Source organism: Lissotriton vulgaris, chromosome 9 (assembly GCF_964263255.1).
Source record: "Lissotriton vulgaris chromosome 9, aLisVul1.2, whole genome shotgun sequence".
NCBI lineage: Eukaryota > Metazoa > Chordata > Amphibia > Caudata > Salamandridae > Lissotriton > Lissotriton vulgaris.
This window is the reverse complement of record NC_141697.1, coordinates 834790954-834818899: the sequence shown is the minus strand read 5'-3', so window position 1 is coordinate 834818899 and position 27946 is coordinate 834790954. Positions and strand designations below refer to the sequence as shown.

Genomic DNA, 27946 nt, shown 5'->3' with positions numbered 1-27946 from the left:
AGCTGGCTTAAAGAACTGTCCAAAGTTTTACTCAATATGGGCGTGAAGGGATTGTGGGAGAATCCTGAGCTAGCCCAGTTCCCTTCAACAGAAGATCTAAAAGCTAGGTACTGGGAAATGGTTGCGTACCTGAAATGGAATGACGCTGCTCCTTCATCTATGGAGGGTCGATATTTGGAAGTGAAACTCCTTCCCAGGTTGGAGCCCTATTGGGACGGGATTACAATGCCTGGGAGTCGAAACTTTATTTCCAGCTCAGAGTAGGGTCACTCCCAGTAAGATCATTAACGGGCAGATGGGCTGAAGCCAATTCCAATGTTTGCCCGGCTTGTAAAAATGGTGTTGAAACCATTGCCCATCTTCTCTTTGTCTGTAGGGCTTATTCAACCCCTCGACGTGTTTGGCTAATAGCAATGTGCAAAATGCTAGGCACAAGGGATAGCAAGGTTGCACTAAGATTAATTTGCACTAGCACCTTGCCGGTTATCTCAGTAGCGGCCGCAAAATTTCTGGGGTGGGCATGGGCAATCAGAATGAAATTTGTACCTTGAACTGTAATTTTACTGATCCTTTTGATGTTTTTAAATAATCTGTCAAAATGCTTTGTATATCTAATTCTAGAAAATATCTCTCTTTTTTAAATCTGTAAATGTATTATTAATAATGGAATTTTATTGGAGTTTGTAAACTTATTTTAGTATGGAACCAAAATGTTTTATTGTGCTTTTATGAGTTTTTATCTCGAATAAAGCAAATTTGATTGATTGATTTTTCCTTAGTTTCAGAGTATTCTTATAGTGGGCTCTAAAACTCTTTAATCACGTCATGTCCTGTCCCTAGGATTAGCCCACAGTGCAAATCTTAGATTGCAGTTAGCCAAATAAGGTGAATTAGGCCACCATTTTGGGCACTGGAAGGCAATCAACGAAAGCCATATAAGTTTCCTTTATTGCTTTTTCTAAAAAGCTGCCTGGGTGTGATAATTTCCAGACCTAGCGCAGATTACTATTCTTGGATCCTAATTGCAAGTTAGTGCTCGTGTCTGAGACACAAAGAGAGACCAGTAGATCGAGGGACACAGTAAGTGGGTTAGGATCTCCAATTCGTAAATTAACATTCTCACAGTTCTTAACACGACTAACTAGGGATCTGGCAAAAAATATATAATCTATAACACTGCCGCCTCTACGGCCAAAATAAAGTAGGATCAACAGGCTTTTGCGGATTATATAGATCTCACAAATAAGGTTGCTGAGCTTGGTGCGCAAGGTGGAATTGTCCTGTTTTAGTGTATAGACAGTTAGAACTGCATTAAAACTAAAATCTCCACAGAAAATTGCGTTTACACAAATCAGACCTCGCTGTGCTGCTTGATGTCGCCTTATCCATTACTGAAGACTAATTTTTAAAATGATCCATGTTTGTGTATGAAAAATTATTATTATAAAAGTTATATACCCACCATTTAAAATTGCTATAGCATTTAATGATTAAAGGTTGAATCCCATTATTTTCCACAGGAACAGCTGTAGTGCCACAATTCTAAGAACGCTTAATCTGTATGGAACACCCCCTCCCCTAAACTCTTCCTAATCTGGATGGTTGGGCAGAGATAGAATAGCTGTTGTATCCATCATGGTGGATCTCCAGCTCTTCTCAAGTGTCTTGTTGCATTACAATAAAGCCTCTAATAAAAGTATGTCAACACTACAATCTGCCTTCGTTGCATATCCAGCAATATTCTTGCTTACTGACTTTATTATGCCAGTGCTACCTATGTATGGAGCTTCACAAACAAAATAGTCTGCCCTGAGATTCGTTCCAATTGCAGTGGGGGGGAGGGTTTCAATTGTTGATCAATATCTGTAGCATTCTGGAGTGGCATAAAGCGGTTCTGTCGTGAGACATTAAAGCCTGGCACTGAAGGTAATTAGTGATTAAACTTTTGAGACCTAGTAGTGGTGGGAAAAACAGGTAAAAACCAAACGTGAGAGCCAAAATGTCACTAGAGATGCTGAAGAGATTACAAACTCGAGAAAGCAAGTGCTTCACAGTGTGTGGATCCTTAAAATTGATGACAACTGTATCTCCATCAGTTGTTTCTTTAGTTGACCCAATCCCAAAAATATGCCTTACAAATTCAATTTGGACTGAAGTTGCTGGAGTATAATCAAGTTATTTTGTGAGTGAATGCACAACCTTAATCTTTCATTGTAAGTGATAATCTGGGGCCTCTTCTTTCAGAGGAAGTACGTTGGCTAAAGTAAGGACATATGGGCAAGCATCTTGGGAGAAATTAATTGCACAATTCAGTTTACTAAGTAAATCTCTACCCAACAGGTTCACAGGGCTTGTTTCCCTAATCATAAATTGAAGCTCCTTTGTAACTGAAACTGTCGTCACTGGAACAGAAGCTGACATTTGATGAACCACTTATTTATTTGAAATGGTTAGAGCATGGACTTCTTTTCCTGAGAGGGATAGGTTAGGAACCTACACCACTTTAAATGTGGATTTTGAGTAGACCATTAACTATGCCTTCAGTGTGTGGTCTACCTCCAGATCTGCACCAAGAATGCAGTCCTCCTCCCCCTCAGGCACAGTCCTTGTATCTGACTAGTTCCTTGTAGCTAGGATAGCACTGTCGAAATTGTACTGCATTTTGTAGCTGTAGCGGTAAACATGGTCCAGAAGTCACATCTCTGTAGAGCTGCTGTTTGTTCTGCACGTGTCTGTTGGGCCGAGATCTGTAAGACCATCACCTCATTCTGTTAAATTAATTCTTACAGGTGCCATCTGGGTCTCATTAACAGGCTGCTCCATTGACATATTGGACATGTATCCTCTATTCTAAAGACCCCTTTTTCAAAATCTGTGTCACCCTCCAGGCTTCCTTTTCCCATTGTTACCATTATAACTGAAGATTCTACCTCTACCTTGACCCTTGCCTCCACCTTGCTTTCCAGCATTTTACACTGTTGAAGTTGTGTTCTCAGCTGTAGTTTCATTCCCAGCACAAAAGCTGACATAAAACTCAACACACCTTCATTAGTAGGAGCCTCCATCCCACTCTATTGTTGGTATGCCTGCATCAGTCTCAAATAATAGTCATGTATTGACTCTACTGCGTTCTGGAACCACCTTCTTCTTCAAATAATCAGTAACCTCATTACATTTCTCCATAGCCTCAGGAGAAGGCTTATATCTTGGCACAGATATTTCAGACTACTTTTCTTGCCATTTAATCACTGTCTTACATTCAAGCCACAAATCGCAGTCGAAAACAATCCATCCAAACTCTTCCCATAAAACCTTTTACGCTCTCACAATTTCAATAAACTTCTGAAAACCACTTCTCTGGTTCTTCTCTAAATTTCGGAAAATCTTTCTTCAAAGCCCATAAATCATGTCTGCTCCATGGCACATTGGATGTATGTCGGACACATGATCCAGGAGCCTCTTTCAATGGAAACTCTCCTTCAACAGTTCAGAACGACACATCATTTGCACTGCTGCTACCCTATTGTTCCAAAAACTGTGAAATCCATTCACTCTTTTTTCTTGATATTCAACATATCTCTTATTTTCTCCAGAAGCCTTTCAATACGTCTCTGCTGCATAAATGTTTCCTTTCATAATTCCCCTTCTGAAATTTGTATTCATAACATTTCTGCATTCTCTCGTTATCTACTTTCACATCAGTTTCTTTAGCTAATTTCTCAAATGCAAGACACTCTCTTTTACCTGCTTCTAGAATCAGAAACAGCAACTCATTGTATGGTAATTTCAATAGTGTATTTCTTAAATAGCATGAGCGCAAAAAGTGCTGCAGATTCAAGTTACGTGCTGAATCTCTGCTTTCACAAGGACTCACAATCACTGAAAATGCAGATCTTTCTGCACTCTATGCTTTCTGTCCTCATTTTAGGGTGGACCTCTTGCACCCAGCAGCTCATCCACCTCTTCATTTTCCTGATCTGAATCATTCTGCTTTGCATCTTTAGATGTTTCCTACAACTGATCACTGGCCACCAAACCCATTACAGAAGCAAATACTTCCACAGTGTCTAACACTTCTATACGTCAGTTTTCACTGCAGTCTAAAATCCATCCAAACCTGAATAATTTTGCTAACCCTAGCCCCTTTTATGTGTCTCTGATTTGCTTTTTCATTTGCTCTTTTTTCTTACTTGTTTAATGCTTCAAGCTACACAGATGTTGGCTGGAGTTTCATACCCAACAAACATCGCCTCCGAAAAGATTATTTTTTTCTAAATCAGATGTACTGTTATCAGTAACTGTAACTTTTTTTAACTTTCTGTGGCCTTGTCCCATTGTTTCAACCACAAACGTATGCATTAAACCTTAATAAGCATTTTGTGCGCTAGGCTTCCTAGCTGCGGAGACAGTTACGCCTCTTCCAGCAATTTTTCAGGCTTAACCATACTTCGTACCCATTGTTAAAATCACAAATTGAAACAACATTTAAATGAATGCAAAACAACTGCACTCTAAATGAATACAAAACAGAGTTTTACAAATACAATATACACTAAAACAAATAAAACAAAATCAATTGGCAACTGTATCTGTGATCACCAGGAAGCAGGAAAGGAATTCATACTAACCAGAAGTACACTATCAAGTAAAGCGCTATGCAATCACACCAAGAACTAAGCCTCGATCAATGACACTGTTCTCGAAATAGTTTTACCTTTTTCACAAATAAAGTAGTACCACTGCTTCATTCCAAATTAATACACATGCACACCTTGGCTATTGAAGAAATCATGAATCCGAAGCCTGAGAAACTGGCATGTCACACTTCAATCCTTGAATCCTCCATCAACACTATACTTGAATCGCAAGTCCACCAAAAGTCAACACTTTGAATACATTACGTGTCAACACACAATCAACAATAGTGGCATCAATCAAAAACACCAACAACACTGCCCTAAATTCACACTTCTTCCTCCTGCATCAATAGTGCCTTCTACTTTTGCAACGTGAATCTTTCTGGATTCACTCTGCCGTGCCATCCAGTGGTTGGGTCCGTAATTGTAATCCTTTTTTTTCTTCTTTTGTGACCCAGATGGGCATCTACATACCACCATTTGGTGTCCTTCGTGACGTCAACCTGCTTCCTCTGGAAGCTCCCATTTTTGGTCGCCATATTCAGATTCTTTTTTCCGCTGTTGGGTCTGGATGGTTGCCGAAGAGTTCCAGAGTTTTGGAAGAGGAATCAAGCAAATAGAAGAAAATTCGACGAAGAATCAAGTTTTCAACTACATTGGACTACAGGTCAGGTACTGGGAGCGACGAAGTCAAAGTTTTAATGAACAAAACCTCAACGTTCGATGGAGAATGCGCTAGCAGGGTGCTCCCTGAGCGCGGGTATGGACAAAACACAGTTCACTTTTTGCACCAATTGCCACCACAAGGGCGCCCAGAAGGATCAACATCCAGTCTGCAACCTCTGCCTGCGGCTCGACCACAGAAGCGAAGACTGCAATGCCTGCTCAACATTTACACCCAAGACCCTCAGAGTAAGGGAGAGGCAGAGAAGGGCAAACCACAACTTGCAGGGGTCACCTCCATCGCTACTAGACTTTGGCCTCTCCAGTGGGGAAGAGGACAACATGGTCGAAGGACAGGAGGACTGCACGGTCGTCGAGGTCCATAAGAAGATGTCGAAGGAGGTAAGGGAGTTGTCGACCCCTAAACATCCAAGCGACACTCTGAAGAGTGAAGCAAAAGCCCAGAGCCACACTCGTAGAAGTGAAGCTAAGTCCTCGAAGGGAGCTCTGCCGCCGAAACACTCGACGAAAGCAACAGCCTCCAGGAACAGTCAACCGGGCGGTTTCTTCGAAAAGGACTCCCAATCGGTGAAAACCCTCAAAGACGTCAATGGTTGCCCTCGATGAGGACACCTCGGCGCCGAGCAAAGAAGGGCAGACATCGTTGACGTCCTCGGAGAGAAGTGCTCCAACCCTCGACCTCGAACATGCCGCCGAGATGGAGAGGAAGAACAGGAGGCTTGAGGCCGAAATGGCGAGCATCCTACAGCGTAATAAGGACTTCGAGAAGATGAGCCAATACTCCATCCAACCGAAACCCACGGTCAAAGTCGAAAGGGATGACGAAGACGTGGAACCGCCGAAAACGCCTGAGCCAATCGAGGAACTGGGAGAAGACTACTATTTCGAGGGAGAAGGCGACGAAGATCTGCAATCCTACCAGGACTCGATGTCCTCAGAAGCACAAGACGTGGAATTGCAAGATCTTGACGCCGAATCGCCGGAAGAAGGCGTAGACACTTACCCTTCTAGGCCCTCGCTGCCAGACAACATAGGGATCTACAACATGGTTGTGCAGAAGGCTGCACAGACTTATGGGGTAAAAATGGAGGAGGAGAAACCCAAGGCATGTTTCCTCCTGGAAAAACTACTGCCTCAACAGACTAGGAGCCAATTCCTGCCCATGCTCCCTATTGTACTGGACCAGGGAAGAAAAGCCCTTAAGGAGCCAGCAGTATACAAAGCTGTGACACCTAGAACGGAGAAGAAGTACAAACATTCTTCAAAGGACCCTGCATACATCTAAGGGTCAGTGCCAGCCGACTCCATAATTGCAGCAACGGCTAGGAAGAGGGGTAATGTTCCCACAAATGCCGGACCACTTCCAGACAAGGAGAGTAGGAGGATGGATCTCACAGGGTGAAAGGTGGAGAGAAATGTGGAAATACATTGGCGCATCGCAAATTCCAATGCCCTGATCAACAGGCACGCATGACAAAAATGGGATGAAGTGGGGCAGCTCCTAATGCATCTACCAGACCAGTACCAGCAATGGGCAGCTCACCTGGTAGGAGGAAAGAACATGACCGACAAATACATGCCTAAAATCGGCATTGGGTGCTGCAGAAACATCGAGCAGACTAATGATGATAGGAATGACTGAGAGAAGACACGCATGGCTCAGAATTTCGGGATTCAAGCCAGAGGTACAAAGCAATATCATAAATACACCCTTTAATGGAGAACAAGTGTTTAGCACACCAGTGGACGACAAGTTGACGCAGCTCAAGAAGGACAATGAAACAGCAGGGTCCATGAGAGTGTTGCAGTTCAGGGGAATGAGAAGAGGCACAACCATAAGGAGGCCAGGTGGTAGAAGTGGAGGCAACGTGCCGACCACATCGCACCAAACGTTCCAGCAAGAAACGGACAAGGACAAAACATGAAGGGGAAGACAACAGCCCTCAACCAAGTGACTCCGCCATGCATCAGGTCCCCACCCTGGTAACACCTCGGGGTGGGCGGAAAGACATAAAGAAAAAATGCAGCCAAACGTTCAACGACAAACAGTACCTCGAACACTCAACACCAGTAGGAGAAAGAATAAGAGACTTAATCCAGGAATGGAGGAAGGTCACATCGGACAAATGGATACTAAACATCATACAATGCAAGGAGGCAATAATGGTGGTACGGCAGAACCAAAGGAACAAGGGGGTTCACTCAACTTACTTCCTGGTGGCAAAGGTGGACGAAAAGCTAAGACCTATCCTAGATCTAAGGTTCCTGGACAAATTCATATGGACTCAAAGATTCAAGATTACCTCCCTACAAGTGGTAATACCACAAATACAGCAAGGAGACTACATGGCGATTGTAGATTTAAAGGACGCATACTTGCACATCCCCATCAACCACAAACACAAGTGCCTACTAAGGTTTGTGATCAACCAAAGCCACTACCAGTTCACAGTGCTGGCATTTGGCCTGAAATCTGCACCAAGGGTGTTTACAAAATGCCTAGCAGCTGTCGCAGCACATCTACGAAGGTAAGGGATACACGTATACTCCTATCTCGACGACTGGCTTGTAAAGGCAAGTTCGTACAACCAATGCACACTACACATCCAGCAGGTCATCCTAACACAGACAGGACTGGGCTTCTCGATCCATTGGGAGAAATCGTCAACAGAGCCAGAGCAAATCAAGATTTTCTTAGGGGCAGAGATCGACACCATACAGGCCAAAGTGTTCCCCAGCAGGAAGAGAACATTGGCGATACTGAAGGAAACATGTCATTACTGCAAGGGGCAAGTTCTGACAGTGAGGACGGTGAGCAAACTAATGGGAATGATGGCATCATGCATTCACCTAGTACAAAATAAATACTACACATGAGTCCATTCCAGGAATAGATACAGCAGCAATGGTCACAGGCAACTGTGAGTTGGGAAGATCCAGTGGTTGTCATACATGCAGTGCATCAGGAAATAGCGTGGTGGAACGAACAAACCAAATCTCAGGGGAAACGATTCACACAACCAACTCCATCAGTGACCATCACGACGTACGCCTCCCAGCTGGGGTGGGGCATGCATATGCACGAGCTCAAGGTGAGGGGGCTATGGTCGCAACAGATGCGGTCAAGCACATCAGTTACCTAGAACTAAAAACAGTGTTCCTAGCCCTGAAAGAATTTCAGAAGCAGCTGTACAGAAACAGGGTGTTGATCCAAACAGACAACACCACAACCATGTTCTACATCAACAAGCAGGGAGGAACACCGTAGTAGAGCTATCGAAGCTATCACAGGACATAAGGACATGGGCCATCCCACTAAGGATAGACCTACTAGCAATGCATCTCCCAGGGAAGGACAACGTGGAGGCAGACAAACTCAGCAGGCAGACGTCAGCGCCCCACGAATGGGAGATCAACCAACAGGAATTACAGAGTATTCCGGAAGGGGGGTACACCGCAAATAGACCTATTTGCAACACACCAAAATGCAAAATGCCAACACTTAGCATCCAGACAACCAGACCATTGGTCACAAGGGAATGCACTATGGATAAGTTGGTCAAAGACATTTGCATACGCTTTTACCTCGATCCCACTGATACACAGGGTACTCAGCAAATGCAGGATCAGCAACATGGCTACGTGAATGAGGGTTTTTTAAGTAATAACGGTTAGAACTCCCGAGCCCTGGTTGCAGGTACAAGTGATCCATTCCCCATTGATTATTATTTGAATTTTTTAGTTTTTAATTCGCTTTCTCAATGGCTCCCTCTGGTAATTGAAGATTATCACATCGTCACAACCTCACAACTTCATTGTCATCATATGTGTTAGACTGGAAGAATTTCAGAGTTTTCAATGTATCATATTCTTTAACTTCTTTTTTTTTCATTCATTTCCTTTTCTTTCAGCCTTTGAACTTGTTTTTTTTATTAGCCTTCTCAAAAGTAGCAAATGCCTAGAGGTCATGTCTGCTGGTAAAGAATTATGGGCTATATTTATAATTTAACAAGGCGGCACATTCGCTAAATAATGGCAGATATTTAATTCTGCACATTTAGATTGCACTTAACATCAATGCACTCTTGATAAGATGGGCGGGGGGCCTGCTAGTTTTGACGGGTGTCTTGGGATCTGCCCAACTTTATATAATGCCTGATGACTCTATGTAGTGCATGTATGCGACTTTTTGCAGAACATTGATGCACACAGAAATCACCTCATTTTAAAACTAAAGCAGATTTTCATTATTTTCTGAAAGGCTATAAAATTGTGAATCAGGACATTCTGCTGCGGGTGTCAAATGGAGAGGAAGTGCAGATGCGGGGGCATATTAATCGAGAGAAAAGTGAAGGCATTACAGACCCTCCTGAAGGTGAGTGATACTGGTGTACCAACGAGAATGACCTTCTTGCATACCTACTTTTGTATACTACATGCAAAAGAAACCCTTGAAACCTGCGCTTTTTTTAAGCTGCCCATGACCTGAGCGGTTCTGTTGACAGTGGTTGTCTGGTTTGTGGTTCAAATTCTGCATCATTGGTGTGAAACTTGTATGGAGATTTGATCTGCTTTGTGAAAAGTTTTCTGATCATTTTTTGGGTGGGGTAATATCTTTTTTAATGTGGGATAATATCCTTAACTCTGCAGCCCTGTGAGGGAGTCCTAAATGGAAATGTTGTGAAATCCTAAAGATTTATTTAAGAACTATTAATTTTGAGAAAAAAGCCTCATATTAGTTTGAAAAGCAGATACAGATATATTATTCTCCATGATACAGGGGAGCCTTTCTGTAGTTGGTTTTTGACCCATCACCTGGTTGCCCCACAGTTTTATGATACAGTATGTGCTGCAAGTGGTTTTTGACTAGCCCTTGTTTTTTTGTAGCCATCCAGCCTGATATTTTATTGAGGATCAAACAGGAAGTTCAAGAGCAAGGTGATTGGGATCCGATTAGCTCAGAGGATACAGATGATACAGATGTTGATATGCCTGGGGCAGGTGAGTCTGCTGTTCTCTTTACAGTTTTGGGTGTTTCAGAGCTGTGTTTCTCTGGGCGAATGTACAGATTTCAGTGCATACCTTTAGTTCTATTCTCAAGAGACTTTATGGGAAGTACTGGACTACTAAAAGTTTCTGAGGTAGATGTCAACACTGAATTTTAATCATGTTGCAGGAGGTTTCTGTTGTTGTAATAGGCTTTCCAGTATGTTTATTGGATCTCTGCATTATACTGAATGTCTTAAAATATTGGCAGCATGCATCGGTCATCTGAGTATTCATTATGGAGCAACAGGTCTCTGAGGAGTTCCTTGGCTCACATTATATAGATTAATCTCGCGGATGCAGGTGAGTAATCATTAGAATGGAAAATAGTGTATCATTTACAATGTCAGTAGCATGGAGCTTCATGTCTGGGCTGTTTGAAAGGGGCTTGTAGTAACTACAAAATTGATCTAGCCTGAGTGATTGGATTAGGAAAATAGATCTCTAGAGTCGATGAGGTCTTGAGCAGCACTTGTCTATGAGAGTTATTAAAATCCTCAGTGTTATTCAGCATCTTATAAGTGCAAGTCAATTTTTCAGCATTGAATCTAAATGTCATAAATTAATTGGAAATTCTTTTTCACAGAAACGTTGATCTCAGATGCCATGGAAGCCTTCCGTGTGTATTCATGAGGCCGGTCCGTCCTGGGATTTTCATAATTTTTAACAGCACAGATAATAATTTTACAGCCCGTTTTAAAAATATTTGTAGGTACATTTTTTAAAATTGAAACATTTTAATGTTCTCCTTTTTAACTTTTTTTTAAAGAAGTCAGTGATGTTATTAAAATTTGATGCTTCCTTTCCGTACCCATAATGTTCTTCACCAGCTGCGTTGTGCTCTATCTGCTGGATAGAGAAAAGTCCCATACCATTGTAGGATTTCATTGGGACTTGCTTTTGTTATAGTGGGATTTCTTCCTCTTTCTTTGCACCAATACTCTCCCTTCTTTTCAGCCTGAATGACTGTAGAATGTAGGATGAGGTCATGGAATGTTGGTGTGTGGACTGGGTAAGAGTGTCAGTTGAAGATGAGAGGCTGAGCAGCAGGAAGGCTGCTCCTGGTGGGGATACTACTGATTACCATCTTATTACTATCTACCATCTTTTTACTTACCTGCAACTCGACATAATAAATTACATCTTAGATGCTTTTTCCAAACAGAGATTGCACAGGTTGTAGCTGAGTTTCCAAGGAAGCTTCTGCCAGGTTTTAGACACTGCAACAGAATGCGCACCTCCAAGATGTGGGTTTGAGAGTTCGAGGTGGAGGTGGCCACACCAGAGGAGTGTTTGTGTGCAGGAAACCTCTAGCTTTTGGAATTTGTGGCTAGCATTACACTGCACATGTTGCACACAGTTCACTCGTAAACTCAGCAATAGGGTGCTTTTGTAATAAAAAGAGTGCGACAGTCGTTTATTCGATGACTCAAATGAATGTTCATACAGAGGTCTCTTCCCTAGTAGCATAGCATGGAGCCACGGACCTTGGTACAAGGGTTCAATGAGTCCCTGGGCCTCTGTGCCCCTGCTGTACCAATGGTAAGTAGCCCCTGCCGTTCCATGGGATCTTCAACAATTTACCAGATGCATCAGCCTTTAACAAATTATTATCCATGTTACTAGAACACACAACACATTGAACTGCCTCCTTATTCTTAGATTGTGAATGTTATTTTTTATGTTTTTAAAAATCTTTTTTTTACAGTTTCAGTAAAAAGGTACAATACAAAATAGAGCACTGTAAAAAATAGAGCACTGTTAAATGCTTGGACATCATGTACATGGAACCTTTAAAGCCTCCAGTCTCTCCCCCTCCCAGCCCCACAAATGCAATCCACAGCACTTCTCAGTGGTTCTGTCAAGGCTGTCTGCTCACCTAAAGCGACAGTGGCTGGAACACCGCATATATTACCTCTTTAATCATGCCACTGTCCCCAAATTTTAATCATTTTTGGGGGAAACATTGACCTTCATAGATCACCCTTTCAATGAAAATGCATCAGTCCATATTGCGTTTCCAGTCCTCCAGCTGTGGCCATTATTTTGCTCCCCACATTTTAGCAACATTTCTTTTTGCTACGCCAACCCCAGCATTAACCATATCCGTTCCATGCGTCCCAAATGTGTTTCCTCCCAAACATTTAGGAGACACCACTTCTCTTCCGAAGTGAGGGAGGACCCGCATCGTTCAAACTGTCAACAACCGCCACCCAGAAACCCTGCAGTATTGGGCAATCCTAAACCATGTGATAAAAGGTACCAGTGTGGCCACATCCTAGTCTATTGTTGGCACTAGGCGCCCTACCCATCTTAAACAACAAGGTTGGGAAGAAATAGGAGTGGAACGTATGTGCACCTCTCTAGGGGATTCCATGGTTTCCTCCCATTTGCCCTCCTCGAGTCTCCCCAGATTGAGTACCGAGCAATCTCTTAATTGTATCAGGGCATAGGGTGTATTCTGGAGTATTTCTTGTATATCAGAGATGTGGCTTACCATGGCATATATTCATCTAACAATCCGTCCTCTTGGGGGGGAAGACTCCTGTAGCTCTGCGCCCCTTGGCAGCATTGCCCTCATTGCATGTTGGACCTGTAGGCAGCGATATGTTTCGGTAGGTGCTAATTGGTAGTCCTTTCCCAAAAAACACTTGCTACTGTGCATCACACACAAAGCCATTTATAGATGCCTTGCAGGCCACATTATAAAGAATCGCAGGTCCAAGACCAACCTACACTTACATCAACACCCTGCTGCCAGAGATGCATTTCTCTGGATCATCCACTGGGAATCCAGTTCTTCCCAGCATCTGACACAGCATAAAACAGAAGCACCTCACCCCTCAGGTTGCCCATTGATGGTTGAACCTACATCCTGCTGAGATGTTCCAAAGAATTACAATGCAGCGCTAATGATTTGATGGTAATCCTTGCTCAGTACACATCACCCTGTGGGGGCGTATCATGTGAGTAAATGGCTAATAGATACCTTTGTGAGGCAGAAATAGAGGATGAATTTCAAATCTTGCACCCACTCTGCAGCTGTGCCTACAAAAGAAATACTGTGTTGTTTTTGAAGTAGCACACAAGCGGCCGAGACACCGTTGTCCGAGAGGAAGGGTCAACAAGCAAAATGGATCTCCTGATTTAGAACATTGCTCAGTTTTCATGTGCCAAATTCTTGGAAACTTTGAACAAAAATAAAGTAATAAAATCAGCAGCTTAGAGTACAATGAAGAGATTCACAAAGAATGTGTATATATTTGAGACTGCATAGAAAATAATATCGCTTATGCATGCTCTGACTTCAGAAATGCTTGAATTATAAGTGGCAAGATAATATTGGTGTGTTACCTGTCGAACATCGATAAATGTTATGCAGATGAAGGGGGCACCTACACAGTAATCACCTAGTGAGTATGTTGACTCGTGTCACACTTATATGTAATTGTAATTGCATTTATATAGCGCTTGTTACCACTCCTCTATTTTAGCTGCCAGCAAAGCAAAAGTGAAACAGAAGAGTTGCTAGGTTACAGCCTTATTAAAAAAAATATTGTTTGTACTGGTGACTGGCATGGCTCTTTGCACCTTAAACCCGGTGTTACTAAGGAGTTCTGCCAGAATCTTCCGTGCATCTGAGAGATGTTCTGGTTCTCCAGCTATCGTTAAGGTCTACCTTTACTACATTATCATTGGTTGTACACTGGTCTGTGAAAACCCTATAAAACAAGAATTGGCATAGCCAATAGGTCACGCTTTTGGGACCTTATAAGTGTTTAGACATGCAACAGTTGATGTTGCACCAAGGATATAAAATACTTATAAAGTTCCAAAGGTGAGACCTATTGGCTATGCCAATGCTTGTTCCTTTTTTCAACCCCTCTTGCCTGTTTCTGCACTTCTCTTGCCTGTTTATTCACCTCTCTTGCCTGTTTATGCACCTCTCTTTCCTCTTTCTGCACCTGTCTTGCCAGTTTCTACACTTTTCTTGGCTTTTTCTGCACCTCTCTTGCCTGTTTCTGCACCTCTCTTGCCTGTTTCTGCACTTCTCTTGCTTCTTCTGCACCTCACTTGCTCCTTTCTGCAACCCTTTTGCCTCTTTTGGCACCCCTCTTCACTCTTTTTGGACCTCTCTTGCCTCTTTTTGCACCCCTGTTATTTCTTTCTACACCCCTCTAACCTGTTTCTGCACCCCACTTGCCTATTTCTACACTTCTCTTGCCACGTTCTGCATTCCTGTTCCTTCTTTCTGCCCTTTTCTTTCCTCTTTCTATACCCCTCTTACCTCTTTCTGCACCTCTTTTGCTTCTTTCTCCACCTCTCTTGCTTCTGTCTGCCCTTCTCTTGCTTCTTTTTGCACCCTTGTTCACTCTTGCTGCACCCCCTTCCCACTTTCTACACCTCTCGCCTTTTTCTACACCTCTGTTCCCTCTTTCTGCCTGTTTCTACACCTCTTGCCTGTTTCTACACCTCTTGCCTGTTTCTACACTTCTTGCGTGTTTCTACACTTCTCTTGCTTCTTTCTGTACCCCTATTGCTTCTTTCTGCACCCTTCTTGCTTCTTTCTGCACCTCTTGCTGCTTTCTGCAGCATTCTTGTCTTTTTCTGCACCCCTCCAGCCTCTTTCTGCACCTGCTTCCATCTTGCCTTTTTCTGCACCGCTGTTACCCTATTTCTGCACCTTCCTTGCCTGTTTCTGCACCTATCTAGTCTCTTACTGCACCTCTCCTGCCTCTTTTTTCACTTCTCCTGCCTCTTTCTGCATCTCTGTTCTGTCGTTCTGCACCTCTCTTGCCTGTTTCTACACCTCTTGCCTGTTCTACACTTCTCTTGCCTCTTTCTGCACCTCTGTTGCCTCTTTCTGCAATTCTCGTGCCTCTTTCTGCAGTAATCTTGCATCTTTCTTCATTCCTGTTGCTATTTTCTGCACTTCTCTTGCATCTTACCGCACCCCTGTTGCCTCTTTCTGCACTTCTCTTGCCTCTTTCTGCACTTCTCTTGCCTCTTTCTGCACTTCTCTTGCTTCTTTCTGCACCTAACTTGCGCCTTTCTGCGCCCCTTTTGCCTCTTTTGGCACCCCTCTTCACTGATTCTGCACCTCTATTCCCTTTTTTTTCACCCCTTTTCCCTCTTTTTCAACCTCTCTTGCCTGTTTCTGCACTTCTCTTGCCAGTTTCTGTACCCCTATAGCCTGTTTCTGCACCTGTCTTGCCTATTTCTGCACTTCTCTTGCCACTTTAGGCATTTCTGTTGCTTCTTTCTGTACTTCTCTAGATACTTTCTGCATTTCTGTTCCTTATTTCTGTACCTCTTTTGCTTCTTTCTGCACCTATCTTGCTTCTGTCTGCAGCTCTATTGCTTCTCTCTGCCGCTCTTGTGATTCTTTCTGCCCTCCTTTCAACTCTTTCTGCACACCTCTTGCCTCTTTCTGCACCTTCTTCCCACTTTCTACACCTCTCGCCTTTTTCTGCACCCCTCGCCTTTTTCTGCACCCATGTTCTCCCTTTCTACAGCTCTCTTGCCTGTTTCTATACTTGCCTGTTTCTACACCTCTGTTGCCTCTTTCTGCGCTTCTCTTGCTTCTTTCTGCACCCATTGCTTCTTTCTGCACCCCTCCAGCCTCTTTCTGCACCCCTCTTACCTCTTTCTGCACCTCTCATGCCTTTTTCTGTATCACTTTTACCCTATTTCTGCACCTCTCTTTCCTGATTCTGCATCTCTTTGGTCTCTTTTTAAACTTCTCTTGCCTCTTTGTGCACCTCTGTTCCATCTTTCTGCACCTCACTTGCATTTTTCTGCACTTCTCTTGCCTCTTTCTGCATCTCTGTTGTCTCTTTCTGCACTTCTCTTGCTTCTATCTGTACATCCTACCTCTTTCTGTACCCCTTTTTCCTCTTTTTCAACCTCTTTTGCGTGTTTCCACACTTCTCTTACCTGTTTCTGCACCTCTCTTGCCTCTTTCTGCACCTCTCTTGCCTCTTTCTGCACCCCTTTCCTCTTTCTGCACTTCTCTTGCCTCTTTGCATTTCTGTTGCTACTTTCTGCACTTCTCTTGCTTCTTTCTGCACCTCACTTTTTCCTTTCTGCACCCCATTTGTCTCTTTTGGCACCCCTCTTCCCACTTTCTGCACCTCTCGCCTTTGTCTGCACCCGAGTTCCCTCTCTTGCCTGTTTTTACACCTCTCTTGCCTATTTCTATACCTCTCTTCCCTGTTTCTACACTTCACTGTTTCTACACTTCACTTGCCTCTTTCTGCACTTCTGTTGATTCTTTCTGCAGCTCTTGCTTTTTTCTACACTTCTCTTGCCTTTTTCTGCAGCTCTGTTACTCTATTTCTGTGCCTCTTGCCTGTTTCTGCACCTCTCTTGCCTCTTATTACACTTCTCTTGCCTCTTTCTACACCTCTGTTCTGTCTTTCTGCACCTCACTTGTATGTTTCTGCACTTCTCTTCCTCTTTCTGCATCTCTGATGCCTCTCTTTGCACTTCTCTTGCCTCTCTTTGCACTTCTCTTGCCTCTTTCTTCACCTCTCTTGTTATTTCTGCAACTTTCGCCTCTGTATGCACTTCTCTTGACTGTTTCTGCACCCCTTACATCTTTCTGCACCCCTCTTGCCTCTTTCTGCACCCCTCTTGCTTCTTTCTGCACCTCTGTTGCCTCTTTCTACACCTCTCCTGCCTCTTTCTGCACCTCTCTTGCCTCTTTCTGCACCCTTTCCCCCTATTTTCAACCTCTCTTGCCTGTTTCGGCACCTCTTTTGCCCGTTTCTGTACTTCTCTTGCCTGTTTCTGTACCTCTGTTGCCTGTTTCTGCACCTCTCGCCTGTTTCTGTATCTCACATGCTTCTTTGTGCACTTCTCTTGCTTCTTTCTGCACCCCTTTTTGCCTCTTTTGGCACTCATTCACTCATTCTGAACCTCTCTTCCCACTTTCTGCACCTCACTTGCCTTTTTCTGCACCCCTGTACCTCTTTCTGCACCCCTCTAGCCTATTTCTGCACTTTTCGTGCCTCTTTTGGCATTTCTGTTGCTTATTTCTGCACTTCTCTTTACTATTTCTGCACTCATCCTACCTCTTTGTGCACCTCTCTTGCTTCTTTCTGCACCTCTCTTGCTTCTTTCTGCACGTCTCTTGCTTCTTTCTGCACCTCTGTTGCTTCTTTCTGTACCCCTCTTGCCTTTTTCTGCACTCCACCAGACTCTTTCTGCAGCCCTCTTACCTCTTTCTGCACATCTCGTGCCTTTTTCTGCACCGCTGTTACCCTATTTCTGCACTTCTCTTGCCTGTTGCTGCACCTCTCTTGTCTCTTTTTGTACCTCTCTTGCCTCTTTTTACACTTTTCCTGCCTCTTTCTGCACCTCTGTTCAGTCTTTCTGCACTTCACTTGCCTCTTTCTGCATCTCTGTTGCCGCTTTCTGCACTAATCTCGCATCTTTTTTCATTCCTTTTGCTTGTTTCCGCACTTCCCTTGCCTCTTACCACACGCCTCTTTCTGCACCTCTTACCGCTTTCTGCTCCCCTTTTCCCTCTTTTTCAATCTCTCTTGCCGGTTTCTGCACTTCTCTTGCCCGTTTCTGCACTTCTCTTGCCCGTTTCTGCACCTCTCTTGCCCGTTTCTGAACCTCTCTTGCCTGTTTATGCACCTCTCTTGCCTCTTTCTGCATTTCTGTTGCTTCTTTCTGCACTTCTCTTTCTTCTTTCTGCACCTCACTTGCTCCTTTCTGAACCTCTTTTGCCACCCCTCTTGCCTCTTTTTTTAACCCTGTTACCTCTTTCTGTACCCCTTTTCCCTCTTTTTCCCTCTTTTTCAACTTCTCTTGCCAGTTTCTGCACTTCTCTTGAATGTTTCTGCACTTCTCTTGCCTATTTCTATACTTCTCTTGCCTGTTTCTGCACCTCTGTTGCTTCTTTCTGCACCTCTGTTGCTTCTTTTTGTACCTCTTGCTTCTTTCTGCACCCCTCTTGCCTTTTCTGCTCCCCTCCAGCTTCTTTCTGCACCCCTCTTACCTCTTTCTGCACCTCTCTTCTCTTTTTACACTTCTCTTGCCTCTTGCACCTCTGTTTCGTCTTTCTGCACCTCACTTGCCTGTTTCTGCACTTCTCTTGTCTCTTTCAGCACATCTTTTGCCTGTTGCTAAACTTCACCTTCGTCTTTCTGCATTCCTGTTGCTTCTTTCTGCACTTCTCTTGTCTCTTACTGCACCCCTTTTGCCTCTTTCTGCACCTCACTTGCCTCTTTCTTCACATCTCTTGCCTCTTTCTGCACCTCTGTTGCCTCTTTCTGCACCCTATTTCCTCTTTTTTAACGTTTCTTGCCTGTTTCTGCACTTCTCTTGCCCGTTTCTGGACCTCTCTTGCTTGCACTTCTCTTGCCTGTTTCTGCACTTCTCTTGCCTCTTTCTGCATCTCTGTTGCTTCTTTCTGCACTTTTCTTGCTTCTTTCTGTACCTCACTTTTTCCTTTCTGCGCCCCTTTTGTCTCTTTTGGCACCCCTCTTCCCACTTCCTGCACATCTCGCCTTTTTCTGCACCTAAGTTCCCTCTTTCTGACGCTCTCTTGCCTGTTTCTACACTTCTCTTGCCTGTTTCTACACCTCTCTTGCCTGTTTCTATACCTTTCATGCCTGTTTCTACACTTCTCTTGTCTTTCAGCACCCCTGTTGCTTCTTTCTGCACCCCTCTTGCTTCTTTCTGCACCCCTCTTGCTTCTTTCTGCATCCCTCTTGCTTCTTTCTGCATCCCTCTTGCTTCTTTCTGCATCCCTCTTGCTTTTTTCTGTACTTTTTTGCTTCTTTCTGCACTTCTATTGCTTCTTTCTGCAGCTCTTGCTTCTTTCTGTACCCGTCTTGCCTTTTTCTGCACCCCTCATGCCTTTCTTCACCCCCTTCCCTCTTTCTGCACTTCTCTTGCCTTTTTCTGCAGCCCTGTTACCCTATTTCTGTGCCTCTCTTGCCTGTTTATGCATCTCTCTTGCCTCTTATTACACTACTCTTACCTCATTCTGCAACTCTGTTCTGTCTTTCTGCACCTCACTTCCCTGTTTATGCACTTCTCTTCCTCTTTCTGCTTCTCTGTTGCCTCTCTGCAGTTCTCTTGCCTCTTTCTGCAGTAATCTTGCATCTTTCTTCATTCCTGTTGTTTCTTTCTGCACTTCTCTTGCCTCTTTTTGCACCTCTCTTGGTGTTTCTGCAACTCTCGTCCCTCTATGCACTTCTCTTGCCTGTCTCTACACCCCTTGCCTATTTCTGCACCTCTCGTGCCTCTTTCTGCACCTCTCGTTTCTTTCTCCACCCCTCCTGCTTCTTTCTGCACCCTTCGTTCTGGACCTCTCTTGCTTTTTTCTGCACCCTGTTCCCTCTTTTTGCCTGCTTCTGCACATCTGTTGCTTCTTTCTGCACATCTGTTGCTTCTTTCTGCACTTCTCTTGCCTCGTTCCTCACTTCTCTTGCCTCTTTCTTCACTTCTCTTGCCTCTTTCTACACCTCTTGCTTCTTTCTGCACTTCTCTTACCTCTTTCTACATTTCTGTTGCTTCTTTCTGCACTTCTCTGGCCTTTTTCTTCACCCCTGTTTTTTGAATTATTTATTTATTCGATAAATAACAAGATCATATGCAGTACTTAAAATCACAATGCATACAACATTTCATCTATAAAAATACATACTAAGTGTTTTAAAAATTATCTTTTGGGCGGTAATAGATAATGTCCAGAGATAAGTTTACAGATTTGTCACATAATTCAAAATTTGAAAAGTACAGAAGTCAATAACAAGAAGGGAGCTGTAGAAATATAATCCAGCATCGTTATTAGCACCATTGTCCCTGCCAGGGGCCCTAGTACACATGTGCCCGTACTCCTACGAAATAGCATTATGTGGCCAGTTTAGATCTCTGCCAGCAGGCATAGAGTAGATATCTACATAAAATAAAAACAAGCCATCTTGTCGTATCAGATCTAAATACACAAATGGCATCTGAGGGGCTTGAGAATGACAGCAGCCAACAGTCATGAATATTCCATGTTTTCCTCAAATTAGCATATGCAGGACAAAAAAGACCAGTATTCAATAGTTTCTGTGGCAGAGTTACAAGACGGACACATTGAGGTTACAATGGCTTTCGCGCAACTGATTTTCATCGCATTCAAAGGTAAAGTGCCAAATTTAAATTGTATGTAAAGTGCTCGTGCTTGGGGTGGTTCAACATCGTCCATGTAGGGGTCAAAGTTAAAACAACTTTTAACATTTAAAAGAACTGATGGTTAAAGTGCCAAGTGACCTAGAATCAGTGCCAGACAAATCAATACAATTCCAGTACATTATTGTAAGCTGTGGTATCATTTTTTGTTAATGGATTGCGGGTCATCCCATATATTCCCCAGCCCTATTAAAAAAAAACACTCTTTGACTTTTTCAAACTATGGCAAGCACCCTGATTTCTTTTGAAGGTATAGTAATTCCTCCACAGCGTCATTTACTGGTATTTGAGTAGTACTAGTCCAAAACATAAGCACATTAAGAACAGCAAAGTGGGTAATGGGCTTTAAACCAAGATCAAGGTGTAAAGGTAGCAAAGGCCTGTTCTTTGGAATATTTAAAAGAGCTCTTAGAAATTTGTTTTCAGTGACCTCTAGCTGTTTTGTTTTCTCCATCCCCCACAGTTCAGCCCCATAAAGGGCTGCGCCCAATCCTTTTGCCCTTTCGTATTTCTAAGATGGAAGATGTTGGGCAATAAGCTGAGTGTTTGACTCTCTTCACTATTGCACAGTCCACATGCTGCAGGGTCAACACACTTTTATGAATTTGGGGAGTACACGCCAGGTTATCACTGATTCTGACTCCCAGGTAATCAAAATCCTTGATCTGTTCTAATGGTTGAGCGTCCAGCATCACTTTCCCCTTGGTGGATTTGTAAGGATTAAAAACCATAAATTTTGTTTTTAGGTAATTCATTTCAAGGCCCGCTCTTTGCAGCCTGTCGAATATTTACTGCGAATAGTAGAGACAGTATTAACTTGCCTCCCATTTTGGGCGGGTCACCTCCGCAACATGTCACTTATAAGCCCATTCATGTACAGGGTAAACATGGTTGGGGCCAGCACACAGCCCTGGTGTACTCCCTTCAGAATTTGTATATTGTCAGTTAGACTATCATCGGAGTTCCACCTGACTTTTTCATAGTTATTATGATGTGAATGAATTAAAAGTTGAAGCAAGTCAGATGGAAGTCCAAAGCCCCTAAGGGGAGCCCAGAGCCTAGTACGATCTATGTAATCGAATTTGAGATGAATCTCCTTCCATATAAGCAAAAGAAAACGAAACACCTGATCTAAGGTGCTTGTGGAGGCTCTAAACCCTGCCTGCAAATGTAATTGTATGTTATTATCCTCTATCCAGTTATGGAGATGAATTGGATCATTTTGCTAAAACATTTCTGAGACGGATCTTTAAGGCTAATAGGCCTGTAGTTTACGGGATCCCCTTTATCGCTTTTTAAAATATTGGGATTCTTTCAGCACCCTTCCAGGTTGCTGGGATATCCCCTCCTTGTGTAATGGCATTAAAAACTATGTGGAGCAGGGGGCTCCATATTTTGGGTTCCGATTTATAAACATCACCCGGTAGTCTATCTAGCCCTGGAGCTTTCCCTGGCTGTAGTGAGCTGATTGCATTTATAGCTTCGATTAAGGAGAACATCTTCTGCATCGAGCACTTCATTGCAATCCCCGGTTAACTCCACTGTCTCGCCCTCAGGCTCACGTTACTTTTCAGAGTATGATGCCTAAAAGTACTCTTCCCAACGATGTGGATGGATTAGAAAATCATCTTCACTAACCTGGTGGGTTACCCCTTTAGAGACAAAATGCCAGAATAACCGACAACCCTTCTGCCTAGAAGCCTTCACTAATGTACACCAATTTTCTACTTAACAACTCAGTTTTGCTATCACCAGTATTTTTGTATATAGATAAATGTTATTAAATATGTTGAGTAGTATCCCTTCTTTTACTCCCACTGTTAGATCTAATCTTGCTTGCCAACATCCCTCATTATACCATGGAGCATTATTACTTTTAATCGAGATAGATCTTCCCTGGCTACTGAAGTAGGACATGATGTTACTCGACAGCTCTTGATAACTGACCATAATAGTATCAGCATTTTTGTTAGTGTTACTCAAGTTCACTAATGCTTGGGCCACCTCGTTGTAGATGTTAGGGAAGAGCTTGCCGTCAGTAACTTCCATTGCCCATTTTGCTCTCTTATTGTTAGTGACCACAGGCACCTTCACCAGATTTAACTGGGGCTGTAAAATAGGGACCCCAGAGAGTCTTAACAGAAGTGCATTATGGTCCCTATCTTCACAATTAAGAACAATCATATCATCAACTTGTGACCAAAGATCAAGGTCTACCATAATAAAATCAATCCTACTTTTAACTTTCCACCACGTGAAGGTGAAATTTGCATTAGCATCTGAGTTTGTCCGACCCCTACATGCACGCACCCCTTGAGCAAGAGTAAACAAAATAACTTGCTGCCCAACGCTAGTACATCTTTTGAGGACTTGAATTTGAAGCCTTTTGATGCCTCTAGATAATTCTTCCACCTGTACTATTCCCTGTACATACTCTATAGGCTCATAGGTTGTATTGAAGTCGGCAGCTGTAATGAGGTAGTACTCGTTATTTGAGGTTTCAATAAAGTTGATAAGCGCTGTCATAGTGTCAGAGGGCTTATGGGGGCTTTTAAAACGGTCATATATGTTGATTATTCTAACATAGGTATCCGCTTGAACAATATCAGCTCAATCCCAAGGATCTCCTGTGAGTTTATACCTAGGTGCTTGATTTTGCAGGCCAGTGTAGTCTTAACCCAAATCAGCAGCCCACACGCAGGTCTGCCAGATGTTAACTGTCTGGCTTCTAGACTGAACGTGGTAAAGCCCACCCTATAAATCTGTTCTGTTGCCCATGTTTCTTGGAACTGTCAAATATGGCAGCTATCCACTGTATCCCTGCAATTTTCCAGGATAAAAGATTCACCTGTGAATCGTCGCTAGAGCTTCCCTGCAGAGTGGGTCTTAATAGGGGGCTTTCTCTTAGTTGACCTTCGATGGGAGTATGATGTGCAAATTGGCTGTCCAGTGTACAGTTCACTGTACCTTTGGGGATGTTGTTTGTTAAACCCACCGCAAGATTGCTGACCTGAGGCGTGCCCTGGGCCGCCATCAGAGTAACGCTATTAGGCTTAAGTCAGTCTGGTTTGTCCAATTCTGTGAGTACTTCAGATCTATTGCTAGTTAAAATAGGGGATGGCTCCTTTCTCAGCTGCAGGTTCTGTACTAGTCCAGCATTTGGTGAGATGACTGGGCCACAGGGTTTAAGATGTCTGTAAAAAAAACACAGCAGCATATGCCAATCCCCTCTCTATGCCCCATCTAAATTGTTTCCTCATGCTCCTGAGTAGTGTTTCTGCAAGGTCTGGAATAGTCTGTTGTTGGGAGTTAACCCAGGTTACTATTCTGATAAACAAGATGTCATGATAGCTGGAGTTTTCGTACTCTGTATTTTGGGATAACCATTGGCATACCTAATTTTTCAGTTGACCTGTGGTTTCTTTTAACCTCCCCAGGAGCGGGGGGACATTAGTTAAGATCACAACATATGGACAACATTCCGGTGGAAGATCTAGGTTTACCTCGTATGATAGTATGTATCAACGGCATCATTTGTGCGAAAAAGGGACTGTTCGAGTGGTTTAATATCATTTACAATATGTGTAGAACTCTGAAAATTAGAACTAACTCTGCCACCAGTATGCTCACTCCCAGTTATATATGTATTTGCTTCAAAAACGCCATCTATGGACTGATGTTTCCCCGGAACAGACCCAATGTTCTCTAGGATAATCACGGGAGAGGGATATAGGTTTTTATTACAATGGTTTCCCACCCTACTGTGGAGATCTGCGATGTTCTGTGTCCCCGCTGGGGCAGGGCCATCTGGAAGTGAAGCTCTTTTTACCTACCACAGCCAAAAGACAAGTAACAGACTTCAACATATTTTCCACATTAGCCTCAAGCTTATCAAGTCTATTCAATATTGGAGAAAGATTATTAGATAGTAAATATTAAGAGCAACTAAATAGGGATTATAAGTCTTGAAGAGGTGGGGCTGTGGTAACAACTGAAGCAGATTAAAAATTTTGCGCAGCTACCGGTACACGATGAGTGCTATTGGACCCTTGTGATAGATCCTTCAACTTTTTCTTAGATCTAGTCTTTGCACCCTCTATGGGTTCCAGATGTTTCATTTTTTTCCCCTTTTAACGGAGGGGCCGGATGGCGGAGAAGCTTGATTTTGGGGAGGGGACTTCACGAGGGGGAGTCGTGGTTCAGCTGGTGTTTGTATGCTTTCAGAATTTCCATGAACAATGCCCACAGGCACCCCACTGTGTGGCAAGTCCTGATTTAGAGCTGTGAGCGAACTCCCTCCAAGGATAACTGTTGTTCAACCACCAAAATTTCCTTGTCTATGACTCTGGTGGCTCTTGTCAGAAAACAGTCAAGTGTAGAATTTTGGGGGCTCTTGGGTGTCCCCTCCCTATATACCGCTTGCTTCCCTTTTATAAACTTACTAAATAGGTAGGAACTTTGTTAATCTTCCTAAGGCCAAATTACGTCCTCAGTGAATAAAAATCAAGAGGGTAGGCCCAGCCCAGCCTCTTCCGGGCTCTGACAGGCACAGATGGGACCGCCCTTTGCCCGGGCATGCTCGTGCGCGGTATGCGCTACGGTAGCCGCGAAGTGCCTGCGACATTGGCGCCTCCTGGTGCTTTGTGTTATGGGATTAGAATCGCCCCTGGTGTGGCCCGTGATTACAGCGCTAGGTGCCTTTGTGTGCCTCTGGGTGTGGGAAGAGCGACAGAGCCTCCTGGAGCTTTGGAATTAGTCCCCCCTGGTGCAGTGTGTGATTGCTTCTTTCTGTATCTCTCTTACTTCTTTCTGCACCTCTCTTGCCTCTTTATGCACTCCAGATGTTAATTTTTGCATCCCTCCTGCTTCATTCTGCACCCCTCTTACCGGACCTCTCTTGCTTTTTTCTGCACCTGTTCCCTCTTTTTGCACCTCTTTGCCCTGTTTCTGCACATCTCTTGCCTCGTACTGCACTTCTCTTGCCTGTTAATACATTTCTCTTACCTCTTTCTGCACCTCTGTTACTTATTTCTGTACTTCTCTTGCTTTTTTCTGCACTTCTCTTCCCTCTTTCTACATTTCAGTTGCTTTTTTTTGCACATTCCCACACTTTTTCTGCACCTCTCTTGCTTCTTCACCTCTCTTCCATCACCCCTCTTCACTCTTTCATCACCCCTATTCCCTCTTTCATCACCCCTATTCCCTCTTTCATCACCTCTATTCCCTCTTTCTTCACCCCTCTTCCACTTTCTTCACACCTCTGCCCTCTTTCTTCACCTGTTGCCTCTTTCTGCAGTTCTCTTGCCTCTTTCTGCACTTCTTGCTTCTTTTTGCACTCCTCTTTCCTCTTTTTGCACCTCTTATTTCCTTCTACACCCCTCTTTCCGCACCTCTCTTTCTGGACCCCTCTTGTCTTTTTCTGCACCCCTATTCCATCTTTTTGCATCTACCTTGCCTATTTCTGCATATCTCTTGCCTCTTTCTGCACCTCTCTTGCCTGTTAATGCACATCTTGCCTCTTTCTACACCTCTCTCGCCTCTTTCTACACCTCTCTTGCCTCTTTCTACACCTCTCTTGCCTCTTTTTGTACTTCGTTTGCCTCTTTCTGTACCTCACGTGCTATTTTCTGCAGCTCTGGTCTCTTTCAAATCTTTTGCTTGCCTCTTTCTGCATCTCTCTTGCCTCTTTCTTCACTTCTCTTGCCTCTTTCTTCACTACTCTTGCCTCTTTCTGCACCTCACTTGCTTCTTTCTGCAACTCTCGTCATTTATCACTTCTCTTGCCCTCTTTCTACACCTCTGTTGCTTCTTTCTGCACTACTCTTGCCTCTTTCTGCACCTCTCCTGCCTCTTTTTTCACCTCTCTGGCCACTTTCGGCGTTTCTCTAGCCTCTTTCTACACTTCTCTTGCCTCTTACTGCACTTCTCTTGCCTCTTTCTGCACATCTCCTTCCTCTTTCTGCACTTCTCCTGCCTATTTCTGCACATCTCCTTCCTCTTTCTGTACCTCTCCTTCCTCTTTCTGCAGTTGCTTTGCCTCTTTCTGCACTTCTCTTAACTCTTCCTGCACCCCTCTTTTTGGACTTCTCTTGACTTTTTCTGCATCCCTCTTACCTCTTTTCACACCTCTCTTGCCTGTTTCTGCACTTCTCTTTCCTCTTTATGCATTTCCTTTGCTTTTTTCTGCACTAATCTCGCCTCTTCCTAAATTCCTGTTGCTTCTCTTGCCTCTTTCTGCACCTCTTGTTTCTTTTTCTGCAACTCTCTAATCTCTTTCATCATTTCTGTTGCCTCTTTCTGCACCTCTCTTGCCTGTTAATGCAATGTTTTTGCGTCTTTCTGCATCTCTGTTGCTTCTTTCAGCTTTTCTCTTGCCTCTTTCTTCTCCTCTCTTGCCTCTTTCTGCACCTGTTGGTTATTTTTGTACTCCTCCTGCTTCTTTCTGCACCCCTCTTCCCTCTTTTTGCACCCCTCTTGCCTCTTTCTGCACCCCTTATTTCCACAACTCTCTTATCTCTCATCACTTCTCCTTTCTTTCTGCACCTCTATTGCTTCTTTCAGTCCTTCTCTTGCCTCTTTATGCACTTATATTCCCTCTTTCTGGACCTCTCTTGCATTTTTCTGCACTCCTGTTCCCTCTTTTTGTACCTCTCATGCCTCTTTCTACACCTCTCTTGCCTCTTTTTGCACTTCTCTTGCCTCTTTTAGCATTTCTCGCGGCTCTTTCTGAACCTCTCCTGCCTGTTTCTGCACTTCGCCTGCCTCTTCTTGCACTTCTCTTGCTTCTTTCTGCATTTCTCTTGCCTCTTTCTATATTTCTGATGCTTATTTCTGCACCCTTCTTCACTCTTTCTGAGCTTCTCTTTTCTTTCTGTACCTCTCTTGCCAGTTTCAGTACCTCTCCTGCCTCTTTCTGCAGTTTTCCCCACTTGCTGCATCCCCCTTGCCTCATTCTGCACCCCTCTTACCTCTTTTCACAGCTCTCTTGCCTGTTTCTGCACTTCTCTTTCCTGTTTATGCATTTCTTTTCCTTGGTTCTTCACTAATCTTGCCTCTTCCTACATTCCTGGTGCTTCTTTCTGCACATCTCTTGCCTCTTTCCGCTCTTCTCTTGCCTCTTTCTGCACTTCTCTTGCCTCTTCCTACACTTCTCTTGCTTCTTTCTGCATTTCTCTTGCCTCTTTCTATATTTCTGATGCTTATTTCTGCACCCTTCTTCCCTCTTTCTGAACTTCTCTGTCTTTCTGTACCTCTCCTGCCTGTTTCAGTACATCTCCTGCCTCTTTTTGCAGTTCTCACCTATTTCTGCACCCCTCTCACCTATCTTCTCAGCTCTCTTGCCTGTTTCTGCACTTCTCTTTCCTCTTCATGCATTTCCT

General features: G+C 43.6%; 1 protein-coding gene across 2 annotated transcripts in view; it reads left to right on the top strand.

Annotated features, from left to right (window-relative positions):
* Positions 1–27946, top strand: part of LOC147692331 (uncharacterized) — a 583942-nt gene that overhangs the window by 263378 nt on the left and 292618 nt on the right. For both annotated transcript variants that reach the window (XM_086938571.1, XM_086938570.1), the window contains 2 exons: positions 9583–9696; positions 10209–10322. In XM_086938571.1, the coding sequence (XP_086794697.1) occupies positions 9583–9696; positions 10209–10322 (228 nt within the window). The remainder of the gene's footprint in view (positions 1–9582; positions 9697–10208; positions 10323–27946) is intronic.